The 27,082-nt window shown below is 46.6% G+C and overlaps 1 protein-coding gene across 1 annotated transcript in view; it reads left to right on the top strand.

Moving 5' to 3' along the window:
• Positions 1–27,082, top strand: part of Itpr2 (inositol 1,4,5-trisphosphate receptor type 2) — a 398,346-nt gene that overhangs the window by 12,026 nt on the left and 359,238 nt on the right. Inside the window, exon 2 of the mRNA XM_057792035.1 lies at positions 16,635–16,705. Coding sequence (XP_057648018.1) covers positions 16,635–16,705 — 71 coding nt within the window. The remainder of the gene's footprint in view (positions 1–16,634; positions 16,706–27,082) is intronic.

Genomic DNA, 27,082 nt, shown 5'->3' on the forward strand with positions numbered 1-27,082 from the left:
TTTGTTACATTTCTGGGATGTTCAAATGTGCTTTAAGAATATTTTGCCACGTAAACCAGGCATGGTAGTACATGCCTTTAATCCCAGCACTCGGGACCCAGAGGCAGGCAGTTTGAGGCCAGCCTAGTCTATGGAGTGAGTTCCAAGACAGCCAGACTGTTACACAGAGAAACCCTGTCTTGAAAAACCAAACCAATCCAAAACCACGACAAAAATTTGTACCTTGTAAGGACAACAAGTTAAAAAAAAATCAGCTGCCTAGGTTTCCCACGGCAAAACAGCAAACTAACGTAAGTTAATGATTCAGAGACCGGCCTCGCATGTTTAGAGAGCATCCAAGGTCATAGCTAATATCAGGGACGTGACCACTTAAACATTTGCGCTGCAGGCTGACTTTTGGCTGTGCCTGTGTTTTCTAAGAGAGCGTTTCAGGGCTGGCTCTCTGCAGCAGGTGGATGAGATAGTAGAAGGGATTGGATCTTTTCATTCTTGAATGTCCCACAATGACTCGGAGGGACAGACTAAGAAGACATTCCTTTTAAGTCAGACCAAGAGTTAAAGCACCTATGAAAGCATCAGAAAGCATACCCTAGGCTAAGGAGCGAGGCTTTTATTTGCCTCCTCCTCTGTTACCTGCCAGCACAACTCAGGCGGACTCTTCCCCGGTTCACATGCCAGTCCTTGGTAGCTGTTGAGGAGAAGCAAAGAGCTTGCTTGCCTCCGGGTCTGGCGGGGGACCCACTCAGGTCTTTAGAGCACCACCATGTTGGAAGTGTAGAGAGTTCACTACAGGTTATTAGAGGTTCAAAATCAGCAGCCGTTTAGGTCAAGTGTCAGAGAGGGATTTTGACAGGCCATAATTTCTTTGGCTGTGGACACCCATAAGGTTGGTTCATAAATACTTCCTGAAGAACATTGTGCCTTAGGTTTGATCCTCAGCACTGGAAAAAATAAAAAGTCAGGAAGGAAAGCTTAGCATCCCTTGGAGATACCTTCTTCAAAACAGGAGCTATAATAGTTCGTTATTTAAAATATCTGTATGCGCCCCTGCATGCATGTGGAGGCCAGGGGTGAGCCTCAAGTGTGCTGTTGACCTTATCTCTGGCACCTGGGGCTTGATAAAGACCACGTTTCTCTCCCCACTCCCTTTTCCCCCACAGCTGGCCATGGCCACAGACTACATTTCAGAGGAAAAGAAGTATCTTTAAGAAAGGTTTAGCGCCTCTCTCTGAACAGGTGTTTGCAACCTGAGTGTGGGAAGAAACCATCTTGGACCACAGAGACGAGGCTACTGTAGCTGTACCAGAAATGTACAGGGCTCCAGGAAACAGATCCATTCTCCAGATGCCCTTAAACCTGTTTCTCCTGTATCCACCTAAGAAAAGGTGGCCACCATGGGTGGCCGAGGGCCAGGATCATGTCTTCTGTGTCAGCTGTAGATGGTTTGTTAGGAGGCGGGGAAAAGAGTTTGCTTAAATCAGTCAGGCTTTGCTCTAGAATAGTTGGGTTTGATCTGGTGCCCAAGCAGAAGGCTGGGGTGTCAGGAGAGAAGGAAATGTGTGTGTGTGTGTGTGTGTGTGTGTGTGTGTGTGTATGTGATATAACATGACTACCTGGACTGAGCAGCTTGCCACAGGGGCACCGAAGGGACACCACCTCTGCTCTATATAGATCTAGGAAAACATAGGAATTCAGACATTCACGACTGTTTCTGAGGCTTTATTGCTCTGAAGGCCAAACATGCAGATGTGGGTGAAATTTTCATTTGCTTACGCCTAGGTAAAATGTCATCGGCTCTCAGCTCGACTGCATGTTTCCCATGTTCCACGCGCTCATGCTCACTTCGGCACACACCTGAGCATGCTGAGCATCACGGGACATTTCCCCTGCTTTTCCCACTGTCTGGTCAGTTTCCTTTCTTACCTGCAATGCCTGTCATCTGTTCTTCATTCAGACGTCAGCTGTGACTTGTGGATCTCCAGACTGTGTGTGAGGACAGTGTATCACAGTTTTGTGACTTTTATTTTGATTCTATTTTTTCCTTTCTCTGGTGTGGTGTATGCATGTGTGCATGTTCCTGTGTGTGTGTGCACGTGTGTGCATGTGCACAGGGTGTGATTTTGTGTCAAGGCCAGAGGCAGATGTAAAATGCATTTCCTCAGGTTGTGAGCTGGAGTCCCTCACTGTATCTGGAGCTTGGTGATTGGCGGCTAGACCAGCTGCCCAGTGAATTTCAGGCACTCTCCTGCCTCTACCTCCCCAGTGCTGGGATTACTGGCCCCGCCTGGATTTTTATATGGCTTCCAGATATTCGAGCTCAGGTCCTCAGCTTGCATGTCACGGCACGCGCTTTACCAGACGAGCCATCTTCCCAGCCCTCGATTCTATTTCTGTGACTATTGGGTTGTCCTTTTCTCTCCTTTTAGATTTAAACAAAGAGACAGAGTCTAAGTTTGGTCTGTTGGTCATTACGTGGCCAGGGTCTTGCACAGCATCCATTGGGTAGCATACATGCAAAAAATACATTGTATCAATGCCTGTTTGTATCAATTTGTATCATTGATACAAATACATTGTATCAATGCCCTGCGGGTGTAGTGGAGACTTTTGCCTTAGGCTAGCCTGGTTCAAATTGTGCCTCCAGTTACTCTCACAGCGTGACCCTCAGACGTTCTTTAACCCTGACTCCTAGATTTCCTTATCTGTAAAACAGGATGCCAGTCCTGCCAAGAGATCAGTATCTCTTCTTGCTAGGAGGTCAGTGACGATCAGGCCACGTACAACAGGCCTATAGCACCAGGCACCTGAACAAGGGCGTAAGTGCATGCTGTTTTTCAGTCTTTGTCAGATCACCTGTAAACGGACCATCCTGAATCCCTCCGCAGCAGCTGAGCTCACGCTCCCGGGGTGCTGGAAGTAGCGCCAGATCGTGAGCTGGTGTTTACTTAGCTGTTCAAAGTCACGCTGCCTTATCAATTATTTGTTTTGGTTGTGATCTTTTTTTCTTCCTTATGCCGCCGGCGTACAGTTCTAAATGGCCAGCGCTTGGGTTTATCTTTCAGCCCTGGCTGATGCATATTGCCCTCTGCTAAACACCTGGATGGACGAGAGCGAATGATAACTTCTGCTGTGTGCACACTGCCGTGTGCTCGCACCCACACCCTGTATTTCCTATGTTTTCAAGTTTTCTTACATTTTAAAGTGAAATGTTTTTTACTTGCTAATAGTTCCCCCCTCCACACACACACCAGAATATATAGTAACAAAAGGAAACATTTAAAATTTGTTGTTTTATCCTCTTGTTTGTAACTAGTGTGTGTCTGGGCGTGTGTGACAGAGCACACGTGCCGAGGTCAGAGAACAGCTTTGTGTAGTCGTTTTTCTCTTTGTGCTGGTTTGGGCTCGCACGCTGGTAGGCAGACTTTCACAACGAACGCCTTTACTCACTGAGCCATCTGGCTTGCTCCTGTTTTGTTTTATTTACTGAGACAAGATGCACTTGTTTGCAGCCATTAGGGTAAATATTTTCACCCCCATCATATCTCGGAGCTTTAGTTTGGACAAGAATTGAGAATTCTGATCCAACGTCTGCTACCTTTAGGGATGAACAGAACCATTTATTTATGTAAGATGCTTAGCCAGTTTGCAAACAAATGTATTTATTTAGGAAGAAGCGTGTCAAATTTTAACTAACAGGTAATCAATTACAATATGTCTCTTGGAAACACTAGTGAATTTTAGACAAAATCACGGGGGTTTGAGAGGGTGATGGGATGGTTCTTACGCCTATCTCTTAGAGTTACCCGCGAAGGTCACTCGGGCTTTGACTTTCCTTTAGAAATGCCTCAAAGGATAACTTTTCTCCTTTCTTGAAATGTAACATATACACGTGACCTCAGTGTAGAAGAACTACTTTAAAAAATCATTGAAAATAGGTGGGTGGTGGCGGCGAAACGCTTTAAAAGGGCCCGAGGCTGAAGTTAGGCTTGTAGAGCACTTACTGAGCATGCGCGAAGCTGTGGGCTAGTTCCCTAGCAGATCGTGAACCAGACGTGGCGGTGGCGCTCCTGCTCGTTTGTCCTTGACTGTTGTTCCAGTCAGGAGACTCGGGCAGGAGGATCGTGCTTTCAAGGTTATGCTTTCATTGAGTCTCAGATAGCTCAGGCTATGTAGGGAGTTTGAGGCTAGCCTGAGGTACGTGAGACCCAGTGAAAGCATTTTTAAAGTCTTGTTTGAAAACCTCTCTGTGAGCAGCTCTTTCTATTGGCTCCCACCAATTCTTCAGGAAACTCTGAAGCAGGAGGGCTGCTGGTAGGTGAGTCCAAGATTAACTGGTGATAGAATTGGGTTTGTAAACTGCTGTACTCCCAGTCATGACAATGGATGAATATATCTGAAGATGCTAATCTTATTAGTCAGATAGGCTTTGGGGCGCAAGGATGAGAAGATCCCAGTCAAATCTTCAGCCACGAGGATTTGTGATGAGAGTAACAGAAAGCATACATTCACACTCAGAGCCCCGACCACAGCACCAGAGTGTTAGCCTCATGCCCAGTCAGGTCCCCTGTCTGTGGTCCTGGGGATGCTGGGAGCTTCCTTCCGCCTCATCTTCTTCTTCCCAGATCTGATGAGCATCTGAAACTTTAGAACCAAGTACATACGCAATACTTACAGTCACATAGTGACCTCCACTGCAGTCACTTGGACACTTACAGCCTAACACTGAGGCAGAAGGATGGGTTACAGACAGGATGCCATCACCAGGAGTGGGAGAAGAGTTGTCTCCATCCTGAAGGAGGGACTCGGGTGCTGAGCTAGCAATGGTAACATCACACCCACCCACACCCACCAGCGCCTTAGCCTCCAGCCTCAGAAGGCTGAGTTCTCTAGGTCCTTAGGAATCTCTAGCTGTCACTAATTACCCAGTTCTTAGAGTTCTTCAGGTCTCTGGCCTGGGACTCTGTTCAGGGGCCATCTCCTGATGGGACAGTGAGTGGTCTAAGACTTGACTTCTCAGCCCCTGGGAGAAGTCTGGTTTCTTCTTTGTCTTCCGCTGGTGAAGAAAGGGTTTGTTTTCAGGGACTCAGCTGCTGAGGGGTACAGAGAGAACCCAGTCATTTGCTGTAGTTAGACTAGTAATGTTGATGCCTCCCTGTTTAGAGTGGAAGGAGTTTGAGAAACAGTTTGTCTAAAAGCATATTGTTGATTAAGCATTTAATTCTCATGTGTGTGTATGTGTATGCGTGTGTGCATGTGTGTGTGTGTCTGTGTGTGTGTGCATGTGTGTGTGCTATGAAGCAGGGCCTGGCCATTTTGCCTGTGTCCTTCTTCCTTTTCTCATAGTAACCCAGACCTCTTCCCTGCCTGCCATCTGAATTCCACGAGCGTGGCAGAGGGCTGTTCTGTGCCAGCAGCTCGGCGGGAGCCTAAGTCTTGACAGAAACCTTGCAAAGTAGCCTATGTTTTCTTTAGCAGATTTGGAACTTTAAAACATTTTAAAATTATCTATTTTTTGAGAATTTCATACATGAGTGCTGTATTTACATAGTTTCTACCCTCTCCTCTCCCCACTCCCTTGTCCCTCTCAAATTTGTGACCTCTTCTTCTTTAATTAGTCTTGGAACTTTGAGACAGAGACTGGAAGGTTCTGCAGGAAGCGCTGTGTCCCCTCACTCGGGGTTGCAGTCCCTGGATTTCTGGGTACCTAGATTTAGACACGTAGACACAGTGTGATTTTCTTTTTATTCTTCTCTGACTCCTGGGCTTTGAAGATACGGCTGAGTCAGTTTCTGTTTTGGTTTAGTATTTATTTATTTTATTTTATTTTTAACAACCAGTGAACCTTAAGGCCGTACCCCATTTCCTCTTTTGTTTCTTGCTTTAATTGGGAAAATAAAGGAGACTGGAGTGATGCTCCGCGTGCTGGGGCTGCTGTGTAGTTTGAAAGGAGCGACCTGAGATACGCTCTTTAGTTTTGTAGCTAGAGGCTGGAGAGATGGCTCAGCGGTTAAGAGCCCAGGCTCTTCTTGCGGAGAACCTGGGTTTGGTTCCCAGCACCCATATGGCAGCTCACAACCACCTGTAAGTCCAGTTTCAGGGATCCAGTTCCCTCTTCTGTCCTTCTAGCACATGCATGCTACATATACATGTATGTGGGCAAGCACTCACACACTTAAAATAAAAATAAGGAAAATTTTAATTTGTAGATAAAAATAAGGAAAATTTTAATTTGTAGATAGCCAATTATTTCTGCTTTCCAAATATATTTCTGTATTAATAAACACAATGTAGAATCAAGGACTTAAGGACTGGAGAGATGGCTCACAGGTGCTGGGGACCAGGAGGTGGTGCACATGCTCCCATGTCTCTAAAACTAGGACTTGGGAGGCAGAGGCAGGCAGATTGCTTTGACTTTGAGGCCAGCCTGATCTACAGAGCAAGTTCTAGGACAGCCAGAGCCACACAGAGAGACCCTATCATGAGAAACAAGCAAACAAACAAAAACCCATAAAAATTAAATAAATAAATGCTTTAATAAATAAACAGGACCTAGGTTTGGTGGATCCTGCCTGTGCCAGGCGGCTCACAACTGTCTCGAACTCCAGTTCCATGCGATCTGAAGCTGCCTCTGGCCTCTGCGGGCTCATGGTTGCGTATTCAAAGCAGACACAGATAAATCTAGATCAAAAACCTATTTAGAAAATTAAAAAGAGAAAATGCTGAGTGGCCAGGTAAATGGTTCATACTTGACACAGCGCAGGTAACTGAGCATGTGCTGTCAATAACTTAACTCTGAACAGTGGAACATGAGGAGAGAAGACACGGCTCTCTCATGACTGTTACTGTCCGGCTGATCAGGAAGGAAATTGATAAAGGACAGGGACTTCTGTTGGTGACACCGAGCCCAGAGTGAGTGAAAGGTGGCTTCTTCTTCTCCTTCTCCTTCTTCCTCCTCCTCCTCTTCTCCTTCCTCCTCCTCCTTCTTTGTGTTAGTTCCTGTGCCTCCTGGCGGGAGATGCCACCAGCTTCTGCGATTGTGGCCTTTCGGTGACAAAGTCCTTAGCATGCAATTTACAGACCCATGGTTGAAGACTTGTCTGTCATCTACTGCGTGTATTTTCTCATTCAATTTATAATTATGGATAATTTTATGACTCAATGTCAAAAGTTAAAACATCTTAAATGAGGAAGGCTGCAAGTATAGATTTAGCAAAAGGGTTGATTCTGTCGTGAAATCTGCTTGTCCCTGGTGAGCGCCTGTGATGTGGGGGACCATGGAGGGCTTTCCATTTTTAAATTAGAATTTTGGTGGGAAATCCTAGTGATAAGACCAAGGAACCTTAAAAACAGTTGCTCAAAGAAGATAGCTTTAAGACATATAATATTAGTTCAAAATCTACTGAAGTAAAGGCAGCCATGACTGATGAGAGTCAGCCTTTCCCTGGGGTTGAACTCCCTAGTTGTTCAATACAGAGGGTGTAAAGCTAACCATGCGGGAGCCGGGCGGGATGAAAAGCAGGTCTGTCCGCAGCTCCTTCTACAGAGAAGTCAGCCCTGAAACCATATATACACACAACAAAATCAGGGTTGGCTGGTTGTATTCATATATTTGTATATTGATATCATATATCCATAGGTAATCCTAGTAGTTTGAGAAGAAGAGGCTCTCGGTTTGGGAGTGGCATGTCTTAGAAGGAGTTGGAGGGAAGGGATTTGGGGGGTCTGGAAGGAGGAAAGGGAAGGGAGAAAGGACTGTAAATATATTTAAATTAAAATCTAAAAAAATCCATTGAAAGGAAGGGAATGCAAGGGGTTGGAGAGCCGGCTAGGGGTAAAAAGCCTCCTATCCGGGCGTGAGGACCCTTGTTAAAGCTGGAGAGGGCAAGTGTCTGTAAGCTCAGGACTGGGCTGAGTGGATGTGTCAGATGGACACAGGAGGATCCTGGGGCTTGATGGCCAGCTAGTCTAACTTAGTCAATGAACTTCAGGTGCTGTGAGAGACCTGTCTCAGAAACACGTCAGAAAGCCATTGGAGGAAGACAGGTGATGGCTTCCACCTTTGCAGGTGGAGGCCAGAATGAAACACACGCGTGTGTAATCCCACACTCCCCTCCAGGAAATATGAAGGCCAGATAAAATGATACGCACATGTATTACAAGATTTGGTTACGGAGCGCGAATGGTCTCCAAGGATAGTGCTTTCTGCTCACGTCTCCAGAAGGTAGAAGATGATTCTATCAACTTGACAGAAGCTATAACTGAGAGGAGGGAACCTCAAATGATACAATGCCTCCATACGATCGGGCTGTATGCAAGCCTGTAGGGTATTTTCTTAATTAGTGATTGATGGGGTGGGTGCCACTTCTGAGCTGGTGGTCCTGGGATCTATAAGAAAGCAGGCTGAGCAAGCCATGATGAGCAAGCAGCATCCTGCATGGCCTCCGCATCAGCTCCTGCCTCCAGGTTCCTGCTCTGTTTGAGTTCCTGCCCTGACTTCCCTCAATCAGATCAGTGATGTGGAAGCAAATAAACTCTTCCTCCCCAGGTTGCTTTGGCCAGGGTGTTTCATCACAGTAATGGGAACCTTAATTAAGTCACCAAATGCAAATGCCGTTATTCTTAGGGAGGCAGACTCCTTATAAAGAAGAGAGAAGGCCAGGTGCTTGCTTTTATCAGTGAATTAACTGGTAAGATCGAAAGTAGTTCTCCTGTGCCCTAGAATCCTGGATCTTCAGCATCAGGTGGCTGAAGGATTAGTTGGCTCTGAAAGTGAATTTGCCTTTAGGAGCCCAGTCTTAGGAAGCCACACAGGAAGAGCCTGGAATCTGCGTTTCCCTGAGGCTGTTTTGAAAAGAAGGGAAAGTGGTGTTTCCTGTTTTCTTTCCTTACCAGAGGAATCTGTTTGGTGTCCGCACAGAAAGGAACAAGCAGGGGTAGAAACCGCTGCTCCCTCCAGGGACAGGATAGGCAAGGCTCTCAGGCCAGAGGGACACCAGCGCTGCCCCTCACCTTGTCTTCCTAAAACTATCTTTCTTGGATGGGGAATTCTAAAAGTGAGGTCTCCAACTTCCAAGAGGCCTTTCATCACGGCCAGGCCTGGGACCCTTAACTCTTTCCATGCTGTGCCTTGGTTTTTTCAGTTGTATTAAATTATAACGTGGAGCTGGGCTTGGCAGTGCAGCCTCTAATCCCAGCCCTTGGGAAGCGGGGGAGCTGACCAGTCTCTGCTCCCCTCCCCACATAAATAAAAACCAAGAAAGAAACACATATGTTCATATATATATATATATATATATATATATATATATATATATATATGGGTATGGAGACTTCCAAATAAAGAGAGCATGCATAAATCTATGTACAGATGGTAGCAATGAGCCTTCAGACCACAGAAAGATCTTCTCTTAGGAAGAGAATGGTATAGTTCTTCCATTCCTTCATATTCACACACCCATGTGTGGTTGCAAGAGTTTCTGCCTTGCCTTCTCAGTACCCTCTACTGAAGCGCTGATATCTGAGACCTCCACCTACACAGGGCCAAGGCAGCCCACTTTGAGCTGCTGGTTTTACTTCCAGAGGAAAACCCAACGAAAGTAGCCAGCTCCGTAAAGAATTGTAACCGTGGCCTTGCGGTCCTGTGCCTGCGGAACAAAGGAGGCCCCTCTTGGCTCTTCACTGAGGTCAAAAGGTTAAATTTGTGTTAAGAATTACAAAACTTCAAAAAAAAAAATCAAGCCCTCTTGACCTCTGGATATGCCTGTTCTCTCATGACTGTGGCCCCAGAAGCTGGGACAGGGCTTGGTTCATAAGCAACACTTGAGATAACTTTTGTTTTGTTTTGTTTTGAAACAGTGTATAATGTAAGCAAGTAAACTCAGATTATCCTTGGGACCATTATGTAGGCTGACTTTGAACTCCTGGTCTACCTGCTTTTACCTCCTGGGATTAGAGGCCCACCTCACTAAACTTGCCTTTAGGCCTTTAGGAATGGTTTAACGCCTTTGGATTACTTCCTCGTCAATCGGAGGTGTGTCCTTGGGATGACAACCTTTTCTTTCTGATCACGGGTGTTTACATTTAGTTGTTGGAAAATGCTGGAAGTTTGGTGCCGGCACTGCTGAGCCTACACGAGGATGGGAAGCGTCTGGCTTCACAGCTCATCCGTTTCTGACACTTCTTAGACCCGCCCTGGTCTCGGGTTGACTCAGAAGCAGTCACCTGTTTCAGCTTTAACGAGGCAACTTCCATCCCGTCCAGCTTTCTGGAAACACACATAGCCTCTCGTGCTGTAGACTGTGGGAATCGCGGTGCAGCTGCCAGAGGTTTTTCTGGCCAGGGAACTTCTCTTGCCAACTATTTCCTCTCAGAGTATCTCCCTTTTATGTCTGCTCAGCCAGGAAGTGATAGCCGCGTCTCATGTTCTTAGCTGTTGTGAGGACGGCAGCATGGCTAAGGGAATGAACGGGAGGGGCAGGTGCTTGACTCCAGACCTTGCCACCAATCACAGGGCTCTGAAGATTTTCCAGGACGGAAAGTTCCTGGGCTCCTTAATGCTCTGCCTTGCTCTGTCCTGGCGCTCCTGCTGGCTGGGTGCTTTTGGAGGTCCTCTTGTGTTGTCCCTGTCTAGAATATATAATGTCAGATACATGGTTTCCTCGGGGGTGAGTCAGTGTCAATCTTTAGTCCTTGGTCGCTGCTTTATCTTTCTTCCTGTGGTGTCATCAACCCCATTTTTATCTTCTGCACTCTGTTTTCTTTGCCTTTGTGATCCGTGGAACTCTCCGTTTCTACACTCAGGCCTCTGCTGTCCGGAGGCCCTGCTGTTGCTGTGGGTGTGGAAAGGTGGCAGCTCGGAATGTGCCACAGCTGGACAGCAGTGTGTCAGGAGTGCTAGTGTCAACCCTCGTCCTCTGAGCACGGTGAGCGTGGGGTTCCTTTTAGTTAGATGCAAGTTCAATGTAAGTTAAGAGAATTTAAAAAAAATGAAAACCAAAATGAAACAGAAACCCTAAGCATGTCAATTTACACTGTACTTGAGCCATGGGGTCAGGATGTGCAAACCATGGAGTCTGCTGTGTTCACAAGGGAAATCTTTTATTGTCTGTTGAGTTTTATATAGTTATAGGGACTTGTGCACTGCTGTGTTTTATAAGCCAAGTCATTCTAATATGTTACAGATAGGAACTGATGTTCAACTGTGTGATAAAATGCGTAAAATCATTTCAGTAAGCAGTATTACACATCTAGTCTGAACAGCGAGGTTTTCGGCACCCACACACTCATCTTAAATTAAGTTTTTGGGCTAACATATGCGCTGACTGGTTTTCTGTCACCTTGACATAAACTAGAGCCATCGGAGAGGAGGGAGCCTCCATAAGATCGGGCTGTAGGCAAGCCCGTAGGGCATTTTCTTAAGAATGTGGGAGGGCCCAGCCCATTATGGGTGGTGCCAACCTTGGGCAGGTGGCCCTGTGAGAAAGCAGGCTGAGCAAACCCTGGGGAGCAAGCCAGTAAGTCACACCCTCCATGGCCTCCTGAAGTTCCTGCTTCAGGCTCCTGCCCTGACTCCTTTCAATGATGGGTTATGATGTAGATGTGTAAGCCAAATAAACTTTTTTTCTCCTCAGCTCGATTCTGGTTGTGGTGTCTACTCTAGGACGAGTAACCCTAACTAAGAAGTATATAAAGTACTGGATTCATGGTATCTCCATATATATTCGCTATTGCCTTATTTCCTCCTCTCCCATCCCTCCTTCCTACCTCCAGCTTACTTTTCCTCCTTCACCTTAGCTTATCACAAGCAAGCCGTTGTCCTGACTGTTCACCTTGTTAGGGTGAGTGCACGCGTGGGAATAGACATGCTGGCATCAGGGTGCACAATGCTCGACTTTAATTTTTTAAAAAAAGTTTTATTTAGTTATTTATGTGTATGAATGTTTGCATGTATATATATCTGTGTGCCACATATGTTTCTGGGGCCCTTGGAGCCCAAAAGAGGGCTTCTGGTCCCCTGGGATGTGAGTTACAGATGGCTGTGAGTTGTGTGTGGGTGCTGGAAATCAAACCCTAGTTCTCTGCTAAGAGTCAGTGTGCTTAGTCATGGAACTATCTCTCCAGCCCCAGGCTGCTAGGCTTTTGTTCTTTCTCTCATATATTACATCCTGACTTCTCCCTTCCCTTCCTTTCCCTTCCCCCTCTCCTCCCCCTCCCCTCCCCTTCCCTCCCTTGCCCTCCCTCTCCCCTCCCTTTCTTTCCCTTCCCTTCCCTCTCCCTCCCTTCCTTTTCTTTCCTTTCCCTGCCCTCCCCTCCCCTTCCCTGCCCTCCCCTCCCCTTCCCTTCCCTTCCCCCTTTCCCCTCCCCTCCCCTCATCTCTTCCTTACACCTCACCTTTTCCCTCCAGACCCACTTCCCCTCCACCTCCCCTCAAAAAAGAGCAGGCCTTGGGGGACATTAACCACACATGGCATAACAAGCTACAATAAGACCAGGCACATACCATCACATCAGGGCTGGAGGAGGCCACCTAGTAGCAGGAAAAGGGTCCCACGGGTGCGCAAAGAGTCCGAGACTGCTCCTGGCCCCACTGTTAGGAATCCCCTAAGAACACCAAGCTACTCAGCCATAACATATACATTTATATAGAGAGGACCTCAGTTAGATCCCCGCAGGCTCCATGATCTCTGCGAGTCCTGTGGGCCGTGTTTCTGTGGTGTCCCTGACCCCTCTGGTTCCTCCAATCCTTCCCCCCCTCCTCTGCAGGACTCCCCAATCTCCACCTAATGTTTGGCTGTGGACTCTACACCCTCTCCATCAGTTGCCGGGTGAAGTCTCTCTGGCCTCTCTCATGACGATTCTGCTAGGTTCCGGTCCCAGAACACTGCAGGCAGGACAAACTGTAGGTTGAAGGTTTTGTGGCTGGGTTGGTGTCCTGGTCCCTCCACTTGAGGCCTTGCTTGGTTACAGAAGATGGCCAGTTCAGGCTCTGTGTCCCCCATTACTAGGAATCTTTGCTAGGGGTACGAGAGTATCCGTGGAGTTCTCATTGCACTAGGTTTGTACTCGCCCCTGAAATACCCCCGATTTCAGTCATTCATCCTCAACACCTGATCCCTTCTGTGTCCGACCCCACAGGCCCCCAGGCCACCAGCAGAGTCTATTCTGTTTCCCCTCTCCAGGGGGATCCTTGCATTCCTCTTTTACAAATAATATTAAATATCTTGGGGTAACTCTAACCGATCAAGTGAAAGACCCGTGTGATAAAAACTTGGAGTCTTTGAGGAAGGAAACTGAAGAAGACATGGAAAGCTCCCCCACATTCATGGAGATTAACATAGTAACAATGGCCAACCCTCAGATTAACAGTAACAATGGCCAACCCACAGATTAACATAGTAACAATGGCCAACCCGTAGATTAACATAGTAACAATGGCCAACCCACAGATTAACATAGTAACAATGGCTGACCTGCAGGTTTTTTTTTTTAACATCTTTGGTTGAGTAGTCTTAGAGCTGATAGACTGATGCTCACCCCACTCCTCTGCTCTTCAGTTCTTTCCAAACTCAGTTCCATTTCTTTAACTCTTAGGATGAAGTGATCAGTTTCTCAGCTGGGCAGCCCCTTAGGTTTTCGGGTTTTATAGAGGCCCTGGGTAGCGGAGCCCAGACCCTCTTTCCTGACGCGACCTATGAGCTGGTTAATTGCTTTCATTCCCATTTCCCTCTAAGACTGCTCAGCACTGAGATTAGGGGAGGAGTTCTCTGGCACTCAGCTCAGGCTGGCAGGTACGGAGATGAGCAGGGTGTCATGCCACCTCTGTAATTTTTTTGTGTCCTAAGTAGGACTGTTTTTGTTGTTGTTATGTTTTGAATTATAAACAGGTCTTGGCTCCTCAGAGACCCTGTCCTTTCTTTCTCTGAATTCTGTCTAATGCTGTGATGTGCTCATGGCTGCTCAAAGCCTTTCCAATTCAATGTCAGGAACTCAAGTCAGATTGGGAAGTAGTTAGGGTTGCTCCCTCTTGACACAGTCCAACTTCCCATTTCTTTTTCTTTTCTTTTTTTGGTTTTTTGAGACAGGGTTTCTCTGTAGCTTTTGGTGCCTGTCCTGGAACTAGCTCTTGTAGACCAGGCTGGCCTCAAACTCACAGAGATTCACCTGCCTCTGCCTCCCAAGTGCTGAGATTAAAGGTGTGCGCCACCAACACCCGGCTCAACTGCCCATTTCTAAGAAAGCACCATCTAAAGACCCCACAGGTGCTTCTGCCTGCCCGGCAGCTTGTGTCAACCATGGTAGTGACTAGTAAAAATGATGTGCATAGATAGTTATCCATACTCAATATACATGGATTATATCTCTACCCATGCATGCTACTGCTTGATCACCCCCTTCCCCATAGAAATATAATCTCATAGGGGGGAAAAATCTGATGGTTTAAAAAGTAGATTTTTTTGGTAACTAAGAAATCAGGAACCAAAGTTTTGTGTAATTTTTAGCAAAGTGAATGGAAATGATGCATTTGGATGATTCTGGTTAATACCGGGATGAGAAAGGCTGAGAAGGCTAGCTGCCACTTGCACACCTTCCTCTGGGAGGATTCCACGTGTCCATCTAACCGGCACATCCTCACGGTGTTATGGCAACGCTGCCAGCCAGACTGGGAGAGGTCAGGCACTAGATCTGATTTAGACTCCCCTGTGAGCAGAAGAGGGTGTTCAGCCGCCCCCTCTTGGGATTGTCCTAGAAACACTCATAAAACTTTCAATAGATTCAAAATGTGTTTTTGTAGCTCATGAGAGAGTTGTTAACTTAGGCGGCACTAGCGAGTTCCTGCTGCGTGCCAGGCTCTTTTCTGGAGCACGCTGTGGGGAGTAAAACAGGCTCTCAGGCTTCTAGAAGGGTTTAGAACATGTCAGCAATGGCGGTTGAAGGCTTAGCCCTCCTAGCACTGCCACGGTAGGTAGCCTCACCCTTCTTTTATGGGATGGTGGGTGACCAACGTTAGGATGGAAGCTGAGTGTCACGACCACCTCATGCTCATATGCTTGACCACCTGAGTGGGTCCTTGAGCCACACCTACATAGTCACCTAAACACGAGTGAGAGGCTCCGAAAAGCGGGGGCTAATCTGACAGCTTTTATTTTTTTCTTCTGGAGACGGGGTATCGTTATGTAGCTCTGGCTGTCCTGGAACTATCTATGTAGCCAAGCTTGCCTCAAGCTCACAGAGATCCACCTATCTCTGTTTCCCAACTGCTGGAATTAAAGGTGTGTGTAGTAATGTGATGTTATACTCTTTGGACTCTTTTGGGGGGGCCGCCACCCAGCTCCCAAATGAATTACACATTTATTTATAAACATCTAGCCTTAGTTTGACTTCTTGACTGCTTTTCTAACCTTCTCTCCTTTCATACAACACTCTTGACCGCTTTTCTAAACTTATACTATCCCATCTACTCTTTGGCCTCTGTGTTTTTCCTGTTCTCTTCTTGAAACCTTACTCTTACTCCGTGCATTGTTGTGTAGCTGGATGGCTGGTCCCTAAAGTCCTCCTCCTTCTGGGGCTATTTCTCCAGAACCCCTTCTCCCTTCTCCCAGTTTTCTCCTCTGATTTATTCTCTCTGCCTGCCAGCCCCACTTGCCGTCCTACCTCGCTATTGGCCATTCAGATCTTTATTAGACCATCAGGTGTTGAGACTAGCAAAGTATCACAGCTTCACAGAGTTTAAGAAATGCAACATAAACAAAAGCAAAACACCTTAAAATAATATTCCTAACAGGCACGCGCCGTCACACCTGGCCCCTGACCACTCTTAATATTTTGCTGCGTCCCATTAAAAATTATTCATTTTATATGTATGTATATACTATAGAGTGTTTGTATGTGTGCATGTGTGTTCAGGAGCCTGAGTGTGCCAGAAGAGGCATCAGATTTGCCACAACCAGAGCTGGAATCACAAACAGTTGTGAGTTACCATGAGGGTGCTGGGAGTCAAATCCAGGTCTTGTACAAGAGCAGTAAGCGCTCTTAGCCTCTCGGGCCATCTCTCCAGCCCTCTATATTTCTATATGTGCATATGTAGAGGTGTGTGTATGTACATGTACATATTAAATTATTTCTTCTTTGGCAATTTCATACACAAATGCCATGAATTTAGATCATAGCCTGTCCTAGCTCCTCCCCTCACGTCCATCTGTCTCTGTGTCTTCTGCCCAATGCCATTCCAACCTCCTATTACCTACAGAGGTAATTAGTGCTTCCCACTAACTGTGCGAGAGTGTGGGCCATCTACTCCAGCAGGGGCAGCGTGCGCCACCACCGCCCAGCAAGGCCTGTTATCTTAAATATATATATACAACCTTGATGATCGGCTGGTGCTTATTCCACAATATCCTAAGGGCCAGGGCATTTCCCTTAACTCTTGGTGGCTGTCAAGGTCGTATCACAGCCGAACTAACAGGTTCCCTACCACTTAACGCTTCCTGTTCTTTCCACAACCAGATCTTTTTATGAATCTAGGACTCTCAACAGTTTCCGAGTATTCCAACTGTAAATATTTCCCCGGTGTCCTTGTGTGGAGTGTGGATTCTGAGTGTGATGATGCTAACAGTGTAAATACTCCTTCCTTCTAGGCTGGTGGATGACCGCTGCGTGGTGCATCCAGAGGCAGGGGACCTTGCCAACCCACCCAAGAAGTTCCGAGGTAAGAAAAAAAAATGAAGACAGTGTGACCTAAGAGGGCAGGTTACTTTGTGTCTTAGGTAATAATGTTAAAATTATACTCAGTGTGTCACGGAAGATCACTTCTAGCTCCCCCATAGGTTTTTGTTGTTGTTGAACTTTGAGGGATCTGTGATGAACAATTATCTGAGTTCTGTTTTGCAATGTGACTTCTATGTGCTGACAGGAGACCCTGGCAATTAACCATGAAAGATGGCATTCTCAAGCCAGTTCATAAGAACTAAATGCTCTTTGTTCATAGATTCCTACGGCAGTCCTATTGTAGATGGCACAGTGTTTTACTGGTGGCCTGTTGATTGTCTTTATGGAAGTCCCATGTTGAGTGAATGTGGCTGTTAGAGCCACACCCAGACGACGCGAGGTGACTGTTGTCTTAGCGCTTCCAAGTGACAACGCGAGGTGACTGTTGTCTTAGCGCTCCATTCCAAGTGAACTCTTAGAAGCAGCTTCACGGTTTCCTTGACTGCAACTGTCCCAGGTGCAGCAGCAGGTTGATTAGAATTTGGCTGTTGCAAACCAATTAATGGGACCTGTAGAACATTTTAGAAAACAAAAAGTAGTAACTAAAACAACATTACAGCAACATACAAACATTAAAAGCTAGGCTCTGCATGTAAGAGCGAACATATGGTAATTATCTAAGTGTCTCACTTAGGTTTCTTTTCTTTCTTCCTTTCTTTGTTCCTTCCTTCCTTCCTTCCTTCCTTCCTTCCTTCCATATTCTCTCTCTCTCTCTCTCTCTCTCTCTCTCTCTCTCTCTCTCTCTCTCTCTCTCTCTCTCTCTCCAGGCTTTCTCTATATAACCACCTTGCCGTCCTGGAACTCACTCTGTAGACCAGGTCTTGCATCACCATGTGCCAGGCTTTGACTGAAAGCATCTTTGGGAGGAAGGGGTTTATTTTAGCTCACAACTCTTGGCCACATTCATCACGGAAGGAATTCAGGGCTGGAACTCAAAGCAGGAGCTGAAGCAGAGGCCATGAAGGGGGCTGCTTCCCGGCTTGCTCCCCGGCTTGCTCCCCGGCTTGCTCCTTGTGGCTTGCTCAGCCTGCTTTCTTCCATAACCCAGGCCCCACTCTGGCTAGGGGTAGCACTGTTCAAAGTAGGCTGGTCCCTCGCACACCAACTTCTAATTAAGACAATGCTCCAGAGTCTTGCTTACAGGCTGGTCTGGATGGAGGCATGATTTTGTTTACAATAGAGTAAAATTTCGTTGTGTATATATATGCCACATCTCATCATCCATTCATCTGTTGACGGATGGATACCTGGAATCTCCATTTCTCGGGTATTGTGAACACACCAGCAATAAACATGGAGGTTCAAGCATCTCTGCTGAAGGCTATAGAGTCCTCTGGACAGAAAGCTAGGAGTGGACAGCTGCTTCATATTGTAGCTGTATTTTTTTTTTTTAGAATCCAGAACCACCAGCCCGGGGATGACACCACCCACAATGGGCTGAGCCCATCCACATCAATCACTAATTAAGAAAATGCCCTATAGGCTTGTCTACAGCCCCATCTTATGGAGGCGTTTTCTTAATTGAGGGTCTTTCCTCTTCTGATGATCCTAACTTCTGTCAAGTTGACATAAAACTAGCCAGCACACAGTTCTTTATATATTCTAAATTTTAACTTCCCTGTCTGAGGTATGGCTGATCAGGAGTGTTCCCCATTCTGTCCATTCTGCTGATGGTTCTCTTTGCTGTATGGAAGCTTCTCAGCTTTTTGGAGTTCAGTTTCATCATTCTTGCTCTGTCTCCTGTGCTGTTGGAGTCATGTTTAGAAGGCTCCAAAGAGAACAGTCTACAAGGCAAATTGGGACAACGTGGTGTTTGTAATGGGGAGAGGCTGACTGCATTGTCTGAGGGCTGTATTGTTATCTAAAGTGGGCCACCTGTCTGGAGCCTCCAGGGTATCTGCCACTGTCCCAGGAGAGCTGAGCTGGATAGTAAGAACAATGCCCTCTGGGGAGGGTTTGTTAGCCTTTCTGTCTTCCGAGGGATGGCCATTGCTGTTGCCTTTGTAATTATACAGATGTAGTTAATTAATAATTAAAAAAAAATAACGAGTTTCTATTAAGTATTAAATGCTCTGCCCCTTACACCCGACCCTCTTCTGGGGCAGAATTCTTTTCATTTTATTTTTGTTATTTACTCATTGAATTTTACCCATAGAAGACCCCCTTTTCTCCCTTGAAAATGGCCATTGGATACCGTGGGCTGAGATAGCCAAGCTCTCTCCGGGATGGTAAGATCAAAGTTGGTTCCCAGGGGTGTCCCGAGTCTCTGTGCTCTGGGTTTCAGCGCCCAGATTTCCCGGTCCTCAGGGGACTTGCCCTTTCCACAGAGCAGGTTGTGTGCGAACCTGGGTTACTCTGAGAACCTGAAGGGTCAGAGCTTACAACTCTGTGCCCAGGAAGTAAATAGATCAGATGCCTGGGCCCTTGTTACCTGGTGGGCAGGGCTTCAAGGCGTCAATCATTCAGAGCTGGAGCCTGGCTACCCTGTAGTCTGACTTAGCTCACCACCCTGCTGACTGGCTTTCGGTTCCTGCTTCCACTTTAAACCCCCTGTCTCTCCACTATCACCAGAGATGGATGATATCCTTTCCTGTCAGGACCCAGAGATCCCCTTGTCTGAAACCCAACTCTTCTCTATGATTTATGGGTTCTCATCCTGGCAGAGGCCAGAGCCCAAGTCTCTGAATTTGACTCACTCTGTGCTGCTTTCCCCAGCGGCGGGCAGCAAACTTTCCCTACCACTGCCGCCGTTCAGCCTTGGGCAGCTTGTTGTTGCAGTTCTGCCCGCCCTTGCCACTGACTGTGTCTCTCTCCAGCCTCCTCTTCAGCTGTAACAGCCATTGCAGGTTCCCAGAGCTGACTCACGAGCCCAGCATGTCCAGACTGTTCTGCTAGTCCCAGAACTGCACTGTTCCTTTCTTAGCTGCTGTGAAGGGACAGGAGCCAGCACCCCCTCGGTTCCTCTCCTTCAGTCGGGCGTATGCATTCTCTAGTTAATTTGAACAGTTTTCCCTGTTCAGCAGTGCAATGTGACTCCAGCTCAATTCCTCCGATTTCTAGAGAAATTAGCTTTTTTGGAACTGAAGTTCCAAATTGGCCAAAGTAATGATTTCTCCAACTATGCACAATTGGGAAGTTTCCTGCGGCTATGCCATGAGAACTTTTACCTTTGTAGAGGGTCTAGGCAATGTCCACCCCTTCCTTCCAAAGTTCTAAAGGCAAACCCAGACTTCTCCCTGGGGAACCAGTGAATTTACTGAACTTACGTACAGAGCATGGGGAGGGGTCCCTAGTGGGAGTGTGGGTGACTTAAAGTCCTGCCAAGGTAGGGCTGCTCCAAGCGTGGACGACTCCCCTGTGTCTGTGTAGACGGAGTTCCCCGCCTCCAGTCTTCCCCAGCCTGTGTGTGTACTCAAACCCTCCCTGACACCCTGAGGGCCATGTGTCATTAGGACAGAAATATGTGCACTAGCTGGCTGCTCAGGCAAGGGTTCAATGACCCTCCCACCAGCTCCTGCTCTGAAGGAGTGTCTGCAGAACACCAGTCTGCAGCCCGTCAATCTGAAGTCCATCAGTGTGCAGCCTGTCAATTGTCTGCAGCCCGCCAGTCTGCAGTCCGTCACACCTACTACGATGATCTGCAAGCGGGCACATCTGACCTGATGAGGAAGGTGGCGGTTTGGCTTGGAGGACAATGACATCTCAGTTGCCTTGTCAGCAGAGAAAATCAATTTGTCGCTAAGCAAACTTCCAGAGGTCCTTACAGCCCCCTGTACAGTTAGCTTCAGAAGGAATCATTCAAGGACAACACTGTAAAGGAAAACAGTGGTTTTGTGTTACATAAGCTGAGATCCTTTGCTAATCAGATTCCTTGTTTGATTTATTCAACCTACTTGATTTTGATTTTTTTTTTTGATTCAGGGTCTTGGGTGGGGCAGGGTCACCTTAAATTTGCTACTTAGCTCAGGATGGCCTTGAATTTTGACACTCCTCCTGTCTCCACCTCCCAAGTGTTGGGATTACAGGGGTGTGACACCATGCCTGGCTTTCTCTGTTTTTAAAAAAATGATCTGTGGCCTGGTAGTGGGGGCACACGCCTTTAATCCCAGCACTTGGGAGGCAGAGGCAGGCGGATCTCTGTGAGTTCGAGACCAGCCTGGTCTACAAGAGCTAGTTCCAGGACAGGCTCCAAAACCACAGAGAAACCCTGCCTCGAAAAACAAAACAAACAAACAAACAAAAAAAAAACAAAAGACAAAACCAAAAAATGATCTGTGATAAAGATGCATGAGCAGCAGAAACCCATCCTCTTCCGTTTCCTCAAATACTTGTGTATCAGCTGGGCTTCACATTGTTGTGGTCAAATGCTTGAGAAGAAACCCATCCAGGAAGGAAGGGTTTCCTCAGGCTCATGGTTTGTGGAGTCAGGGAAGGCGCAATGGCAGGAACAGCTTTGGGCCATGGCAGCAGGAGTTGGTCTGGTGCTTGCTCACATCTGGGCAGGTCAGGAAGCAAAGAAAAGGAACTGCGGGCTTCTGTTGGCTGTCTCTCTCAGCTTTATTGTTCTGGGGCGAGCCACATTCAGGCGGTGTCTCCCTCCTCAGTCACACATTCGCAGACATGCCCAGTCTCCTCGGTGACTCCAAACCCAGCCGCTGACAGGGATGGGAAGCAGCTCATGTGTCATCTGTCCACACTGAGAATTTGCTGTGTGTGTTGCTGGTTACTAAACCTCAGACCTCATCTGGATTATACTGCTGTTTTCCTAGTCTTCCATTTCCCCACGATCCCTGCTGTATTTGGTCACCTTGTCCTTCTCAATCTCTCAGGGTTGCAATGCTTCTTCAGTCTTTATTCCTTTCGCCCTTGGTACTTTTGAAGAGTACAGCCAGACATTTATTGACTTTCTTTTGGTTTGGCTCTTTGTGGTGTTTTGCTTACAGTTCACTTGGCTGGGAGTTAAAGTCCGGGGACGCATACCTCAGAGGTCATGTGCACGTCCCTGTACCACACAGGTCACAATGTCAACATGGTGATTACTAGTCTTCTGTTTTGATGTACAATTTCACATTCCTGTGTTCTTTGAAGAGAGTTACTTTCATTTATGTGTTGTGTTGGCTTTAGAGTGTTTTCCTTCCTATCTCCCCTTTGTATTTCTTCTTTTTCTGGAAAATCTGTGTTAGCCTCTGTATGGTCCTTTTCAGTCAGGAGGAGACGCTTGCCTACATGAGAGAAGCTGGCTTACATGTCCTTCTGTGACCCGAGGGGTGAGGGAAAGAGACATGATGGTGAAGCCAAGCAGCCTGTCCCCAGGGGAGCCTGTCCCCAGGAGGGCCAAGGAGGGAGGCTGTGGCCCCTGACGGATCAGGTTCTCCACAGTGTTGGGCTTTTTGGACTAGAATGTTCCAGCTCTTGAGATTCTGAAGTTGTTGGCCCATGCCTGTTTCATAACCCGCCAAGCCTATTGCAGGGCCACACTTGGCAAGCGACAGATGTTTAGAGGTCGTAAGTCACGGTGCTTCAGGACCTGGAATTTAAAGGAGGAATTTCTATTTTGTGCAATGAAAAAAGCAGGTGGCAAAAAATCGGGGGTTTGGGTGTGACCAATAGCAAAGTCTTTACCTGCTTCCTTTTCCGGTGACTACAGAGGACGTTTTGAAGGCATGACCTTCCCTTTGCCTTCGTTCATGGAGGTTACACACTCAGGTGCACAAATGAAGACTTACTAATGTGTACATGTGTGCACATGCATGTATGCAAGCGTGTGTGCGTGTGAAGTCAGAAGTCAATTTGAGATGTCTTCTTTGAGACAGCACCTCTCTACGAACCTGGAGCCCCTCATTTCAGACAGCCCGGTTGACCTTTGTTCCTGAGGCCAACTGTCCCCAGTTACAGATGGACACAGTCACCCCAGCTTTTTACATGGGAGCTGGGGATCTGAATTCTGTTCTTCAAGCCTGTGTGGCAGGCTCTTTACCACATAGCCATTACCTCAGGCTCCAGGTGGTTGACTTTTTATGTTGCTGAACATACCAGTCTTTTCTAGTTCTAGCACTCTTGTGTTAGAATACCCAGAAAAAACACTCACCTCCTCCATCAACCCAACAGTTGCCTTGTGGAAGTCCTTCAGATTTAGCATTCATATCATTTTTTATTTTTATTTTGAGTCAGGGTCTCAGGTTTCCCAGGCTGCCCTCAAACTTGCTAGGGAGCAGGTTTGGACTTCTTTGAGGGATTATCAGAATGCCCACCATGCTGAGCTTAGTGTAGTGCCCTTTTCTCTTTGCACACAAACACAAACTGTTTCAGATTTGAAACCAACTAGCCTAATATATTGGGCGTTTGATACTTCATGCTTCAGGCTTCCTAGGCTTCTTTCGTCTGTCCTCAGAGATTGCAGCTATCCAGATTTGGAGTTCTGAAATCTGCAGGAAATGAGGTCTTGCAGTCATCAGAAGGTCACTGACCTTTGAGGCAGAGCTGAAACCAGAGCCAAAGTTCACCACCTTCCAGATCTTTGAACTTTGCTTGCCTGGAAATTCTACCTCTTGTTCACAGCCCCACGAGGGAGTTTGAACCCGTCCTGCATTAGGTATTTGTCTCACGTGATTTGTGATTATTTGCAGCTTCTTTCTTCTATGGTCTTGATCTGTTTCAATTCTTTTATATGCCGCAGCTGCAGGTTCCTCCTGGATTTTCTGGCTGTCATATGAACTTGCTTATTTTCTGCCGAGGTCCCTGTTGGTTAGGTTGACACTTAATAGGTACCAAGGACTGAACTCAGTTAAGTTTATTCTAGGGAGACGCCATCTTGGTCTTGGAGACTATATGTGCAGATTAAGGGAATGTCTGCCTTGCGTTTTTCAGTGGACCCGACTCTGATGTAATGATTTGTTGCTCAGACCGACAGCTGCCTGGATCTGTACTAGGACCTTTAAGCATTCTTCACGGGTGTCAGTTTGACTGTAGGTCCTGGGCGTTTGTGGAAGGCACCCTGATAACTGCTGATCCCCTATCCCTAAACTCCCAGTTGGTGGTGGAAATGGGGTAACAGCGAGTTTGTTACTTTCTTCAGTGAGACCTCAGAGAAGAGCTGAGGGTGAGAAGTGGAGTCCCGTGCCGGTTTTTCTCCCGTGAAGCTATGCCCAGGATTATAGAAATTGTGCATTTTCTAGTGCTAGAGAAATGGCCCAGTGGTTAAGAGCACTGGCTTCTCCCAGGAACCACATGGTTTCCTCCCAAACAGCTGTAACTCCAGTTCTAGGGAATCCAATGCCCTCTTCTGACCATGAGCACTGGGCACACACACATAGGCAGAGCACCACACACACAGAGTAAAATAAATAAATCTAAAGCACTTAGTGTCCATTAAAAGAAGGTTCTTGTGGTTTTGAGTGATAAGGAAAGGGCTGTTTTGGAAGTTTTGTAAATTGTTGAAAGTCTCACAGGGAATTGTGCATCTAAAAGATGAATACTGCATGAACTTTGACTAAGTTGTAGATTTAAGGGGTAAGTTTAATTACCGCCCCATAAGTAAGCAGGGGGAGGCTAGAAAGATGGCTCCATGAGTAACGATGTTTGCTGGAGAGGCTTACACCCTTGGTTTCATCCCTGGGACCCATAAAAATCTCATTGTGGCAGGACTGTGGTGCACACGCCTTCAATCCCAGCACTCAGGAGGCAGAGGCAGGTGGATCTCTGTGAGTTCAGGGCCAACCTGGTCTACAGAGTGAGTTCTAGTTACAGCCAGGGCTGTTACACAGAAAAACCGTGTCTTAGAGAATAAAACAAATCCAAACAAAACCATCTGGATGTGGTAGCTGTGTCCGCCACTCTTATGGGGAGAGGCAGAGACGGGAGGATTGCCTGGAAGCATGAAGGGGTTATCCTGGAGCACATTAGCAGAAACGAGAGGTCCTACCTCAGCAAGGCTGAAGGCAGGAACCAACTCCTAAAAGCTTTCCTCTGACCTCTGCATGTGTGTTGTGGAGTGCGCAGCTGCAGCCGTGCGGCCACGCCATGCACACATGTACAGCTGGCAAATAAAACAGAGGCTCATGTCGTATGTCCATGCACACATGTACAACAGACAATAAATAAAAAATAACTCATGTCATATGTCCATGCACACATGTACAATGCATGATAAATAAAGAATAAACTCATGTCGTATGTCCACGCACACATGTACAACGGATGATAAATAAAGAATAAACTCATGTCGTATGTCCATGCACACATGTACAACGGACGATAAATAAAGAATAAACTCATGTCGTATGTCCACGCACACATGTACAACGAACGATAAATAAAGAATAAACTCATGTCGTATGTCCATGCACACATGTACAACGGACGATAAATAAAGAATAAACTCATGTCATATGTCCATGCACACATGTACAACGGACGATAAATAAAGAATAAACTCATGTCGTATGTCCATGCACACATGTACAACGGACGATAAATAAAGAATAAACTCATGTCGTATGTCCATGCACACATGTACAATTGACGATAAATAAAGAATAAACTCATGTCATATGTCCATGCACACATGTACAATGGACGATAAATAAAGAATAAACTCATGTCATATGTCCATGCACACATGTACAATGGACGATAAATAAAGAATAAACTCATGTCATATGTCCATGCACACATGTACAACGGACGATAAATAAGCTCATGTCATATGTTTATGTGTCACAGTCTCCTTTCAAGCTGCACGTGAAGTTATTGGTCTAAATTCCTACTAAGTACTGAATAAATATTAAAATATTATAATCTGAGCATTTTAATAGCTCACACTGCAGTAGAGAGTTTTGGGGGCTGACTCGGTAATCAGACCCACTTGTAGAAGGCCTGAGTTTGGTTCCCAGCACACACACGAGTGGTTTCACAACTACTTGTAACTCTGGCTCCAGAGAACCTGACATACTCTTCTTACCTCCGTGGATCACACAAATGTGCATAATTAAGAACAAATCTTTTTCTTTTGTAAAGGTTTGTGTATATGAGGGTTTGCCCACGTGTGTCTGCAGTGTGTGTGTGTGCAGCGCCTGCAGAGGCCAGAAGAGTATAGATCTCTTGGAGCTGGAGTTACAGGTGGTTGTGAGCCACTCAGGGTGGGCTTTGGGAACGGATCCTGGGTCCTCTGCAGGAGGAGCAGCACTTTGAGATGGTGCTGGCCCATCTCTCCTGCTCCAAAACAAGTCTTTTTAAAAAAGGGGTCAAATGTGGAAATTCTCAGCTTTGAGTGCTTAAAATGGTCTTTTTGTTCATGATCTTATATGATCTAGTGCCATCCTGTTTTGCCAAAGTGTGTGCCATACTTTAGCATGGGAATTCCATGCTTACGGTCATGCAGTCAGTCAGTAAGGTTATGACCTTCCCTGCTAAACTGTCTTGGAGACAGTCAACAGCTGTCAGTTGTGGATTGTCTCTCTACTGTACACTATCCAGACAGGTTGGAGATAACTGTGGTTCCCAGGGAGTTTATAATCTAATGAGGGAGATAAGAGATGTTTACAAATAGTTATAACTCAAGGTAGGAAGAGATAAGGGCTAAATAAAAAGCCCTGGCGGAGGTGTTGTGGGAGGCTGGAGGTTTGAGCTTCCTGCTTTCAGCTCCTTAGTGAGATTGCACTTCTCTTGGGAGGACTGGACCTGAGGGAGGGACACAGCTCTCAGGAATACATTCTCTGCTCACTGCAATTATTATCTCGTGGGAATGATTGGTGTGACAACAGCATCCTGATGCCTCCTTGAACCGTGAGGGGTTGTGCAAGCCCCACTGTTCTGTTGAGTGCACCAGAGATGTGACCCCCACAGGTCTGGTGGGGGACAGGTAATCATCAGTGAATCAACAATGCATGATGACCAAAGACCCATCAACAACAAATATTTACCTAGTCCTCACTGTCACCTGCTTTTCTAATTGCTTTATACCATTAAATTATTTAATCCCGTCTAACGAACCATATTTTAATAAAATTTCATTATCTGCTGTAACAGAAATCCCAACCCCCCCCTTTCAAAACAAACCTTAAACTCTTCCGATGGTTGTGGGACAGACTGGGGAGGCAGCAGCAAGCATGTCCACTCGCCCCAGACAGGAGTCCACAAAGTAATTGCTGTGCCAGTGCTCAGTTTGGTGGACCAGTGAGTTTTCACTGGGGCTGCTCACAGGAGGATGGGTGAAAGGTCCTTTGCAAGGAGTAGGGAAAGCCCGGAAGTAGCTACATCCCCAGAAAATCCATCCCGGCACAGGTGACCCTGGGAGTATCGCTCTTTTTGCAGTTTGGCT

This window comes from Chionomys nivalis, chromosome 1, assembly GCF_950005125.1.
Source record: "Chionomys nivalis chromosome 1, mChiNiv1.1, whole genome shotgun sequence".
NCBI lineage: Eukaryota > Metazoa > Chordata > Mammalia > Rodentia > Cricetidae > Chionomys > Chionomys nivalis.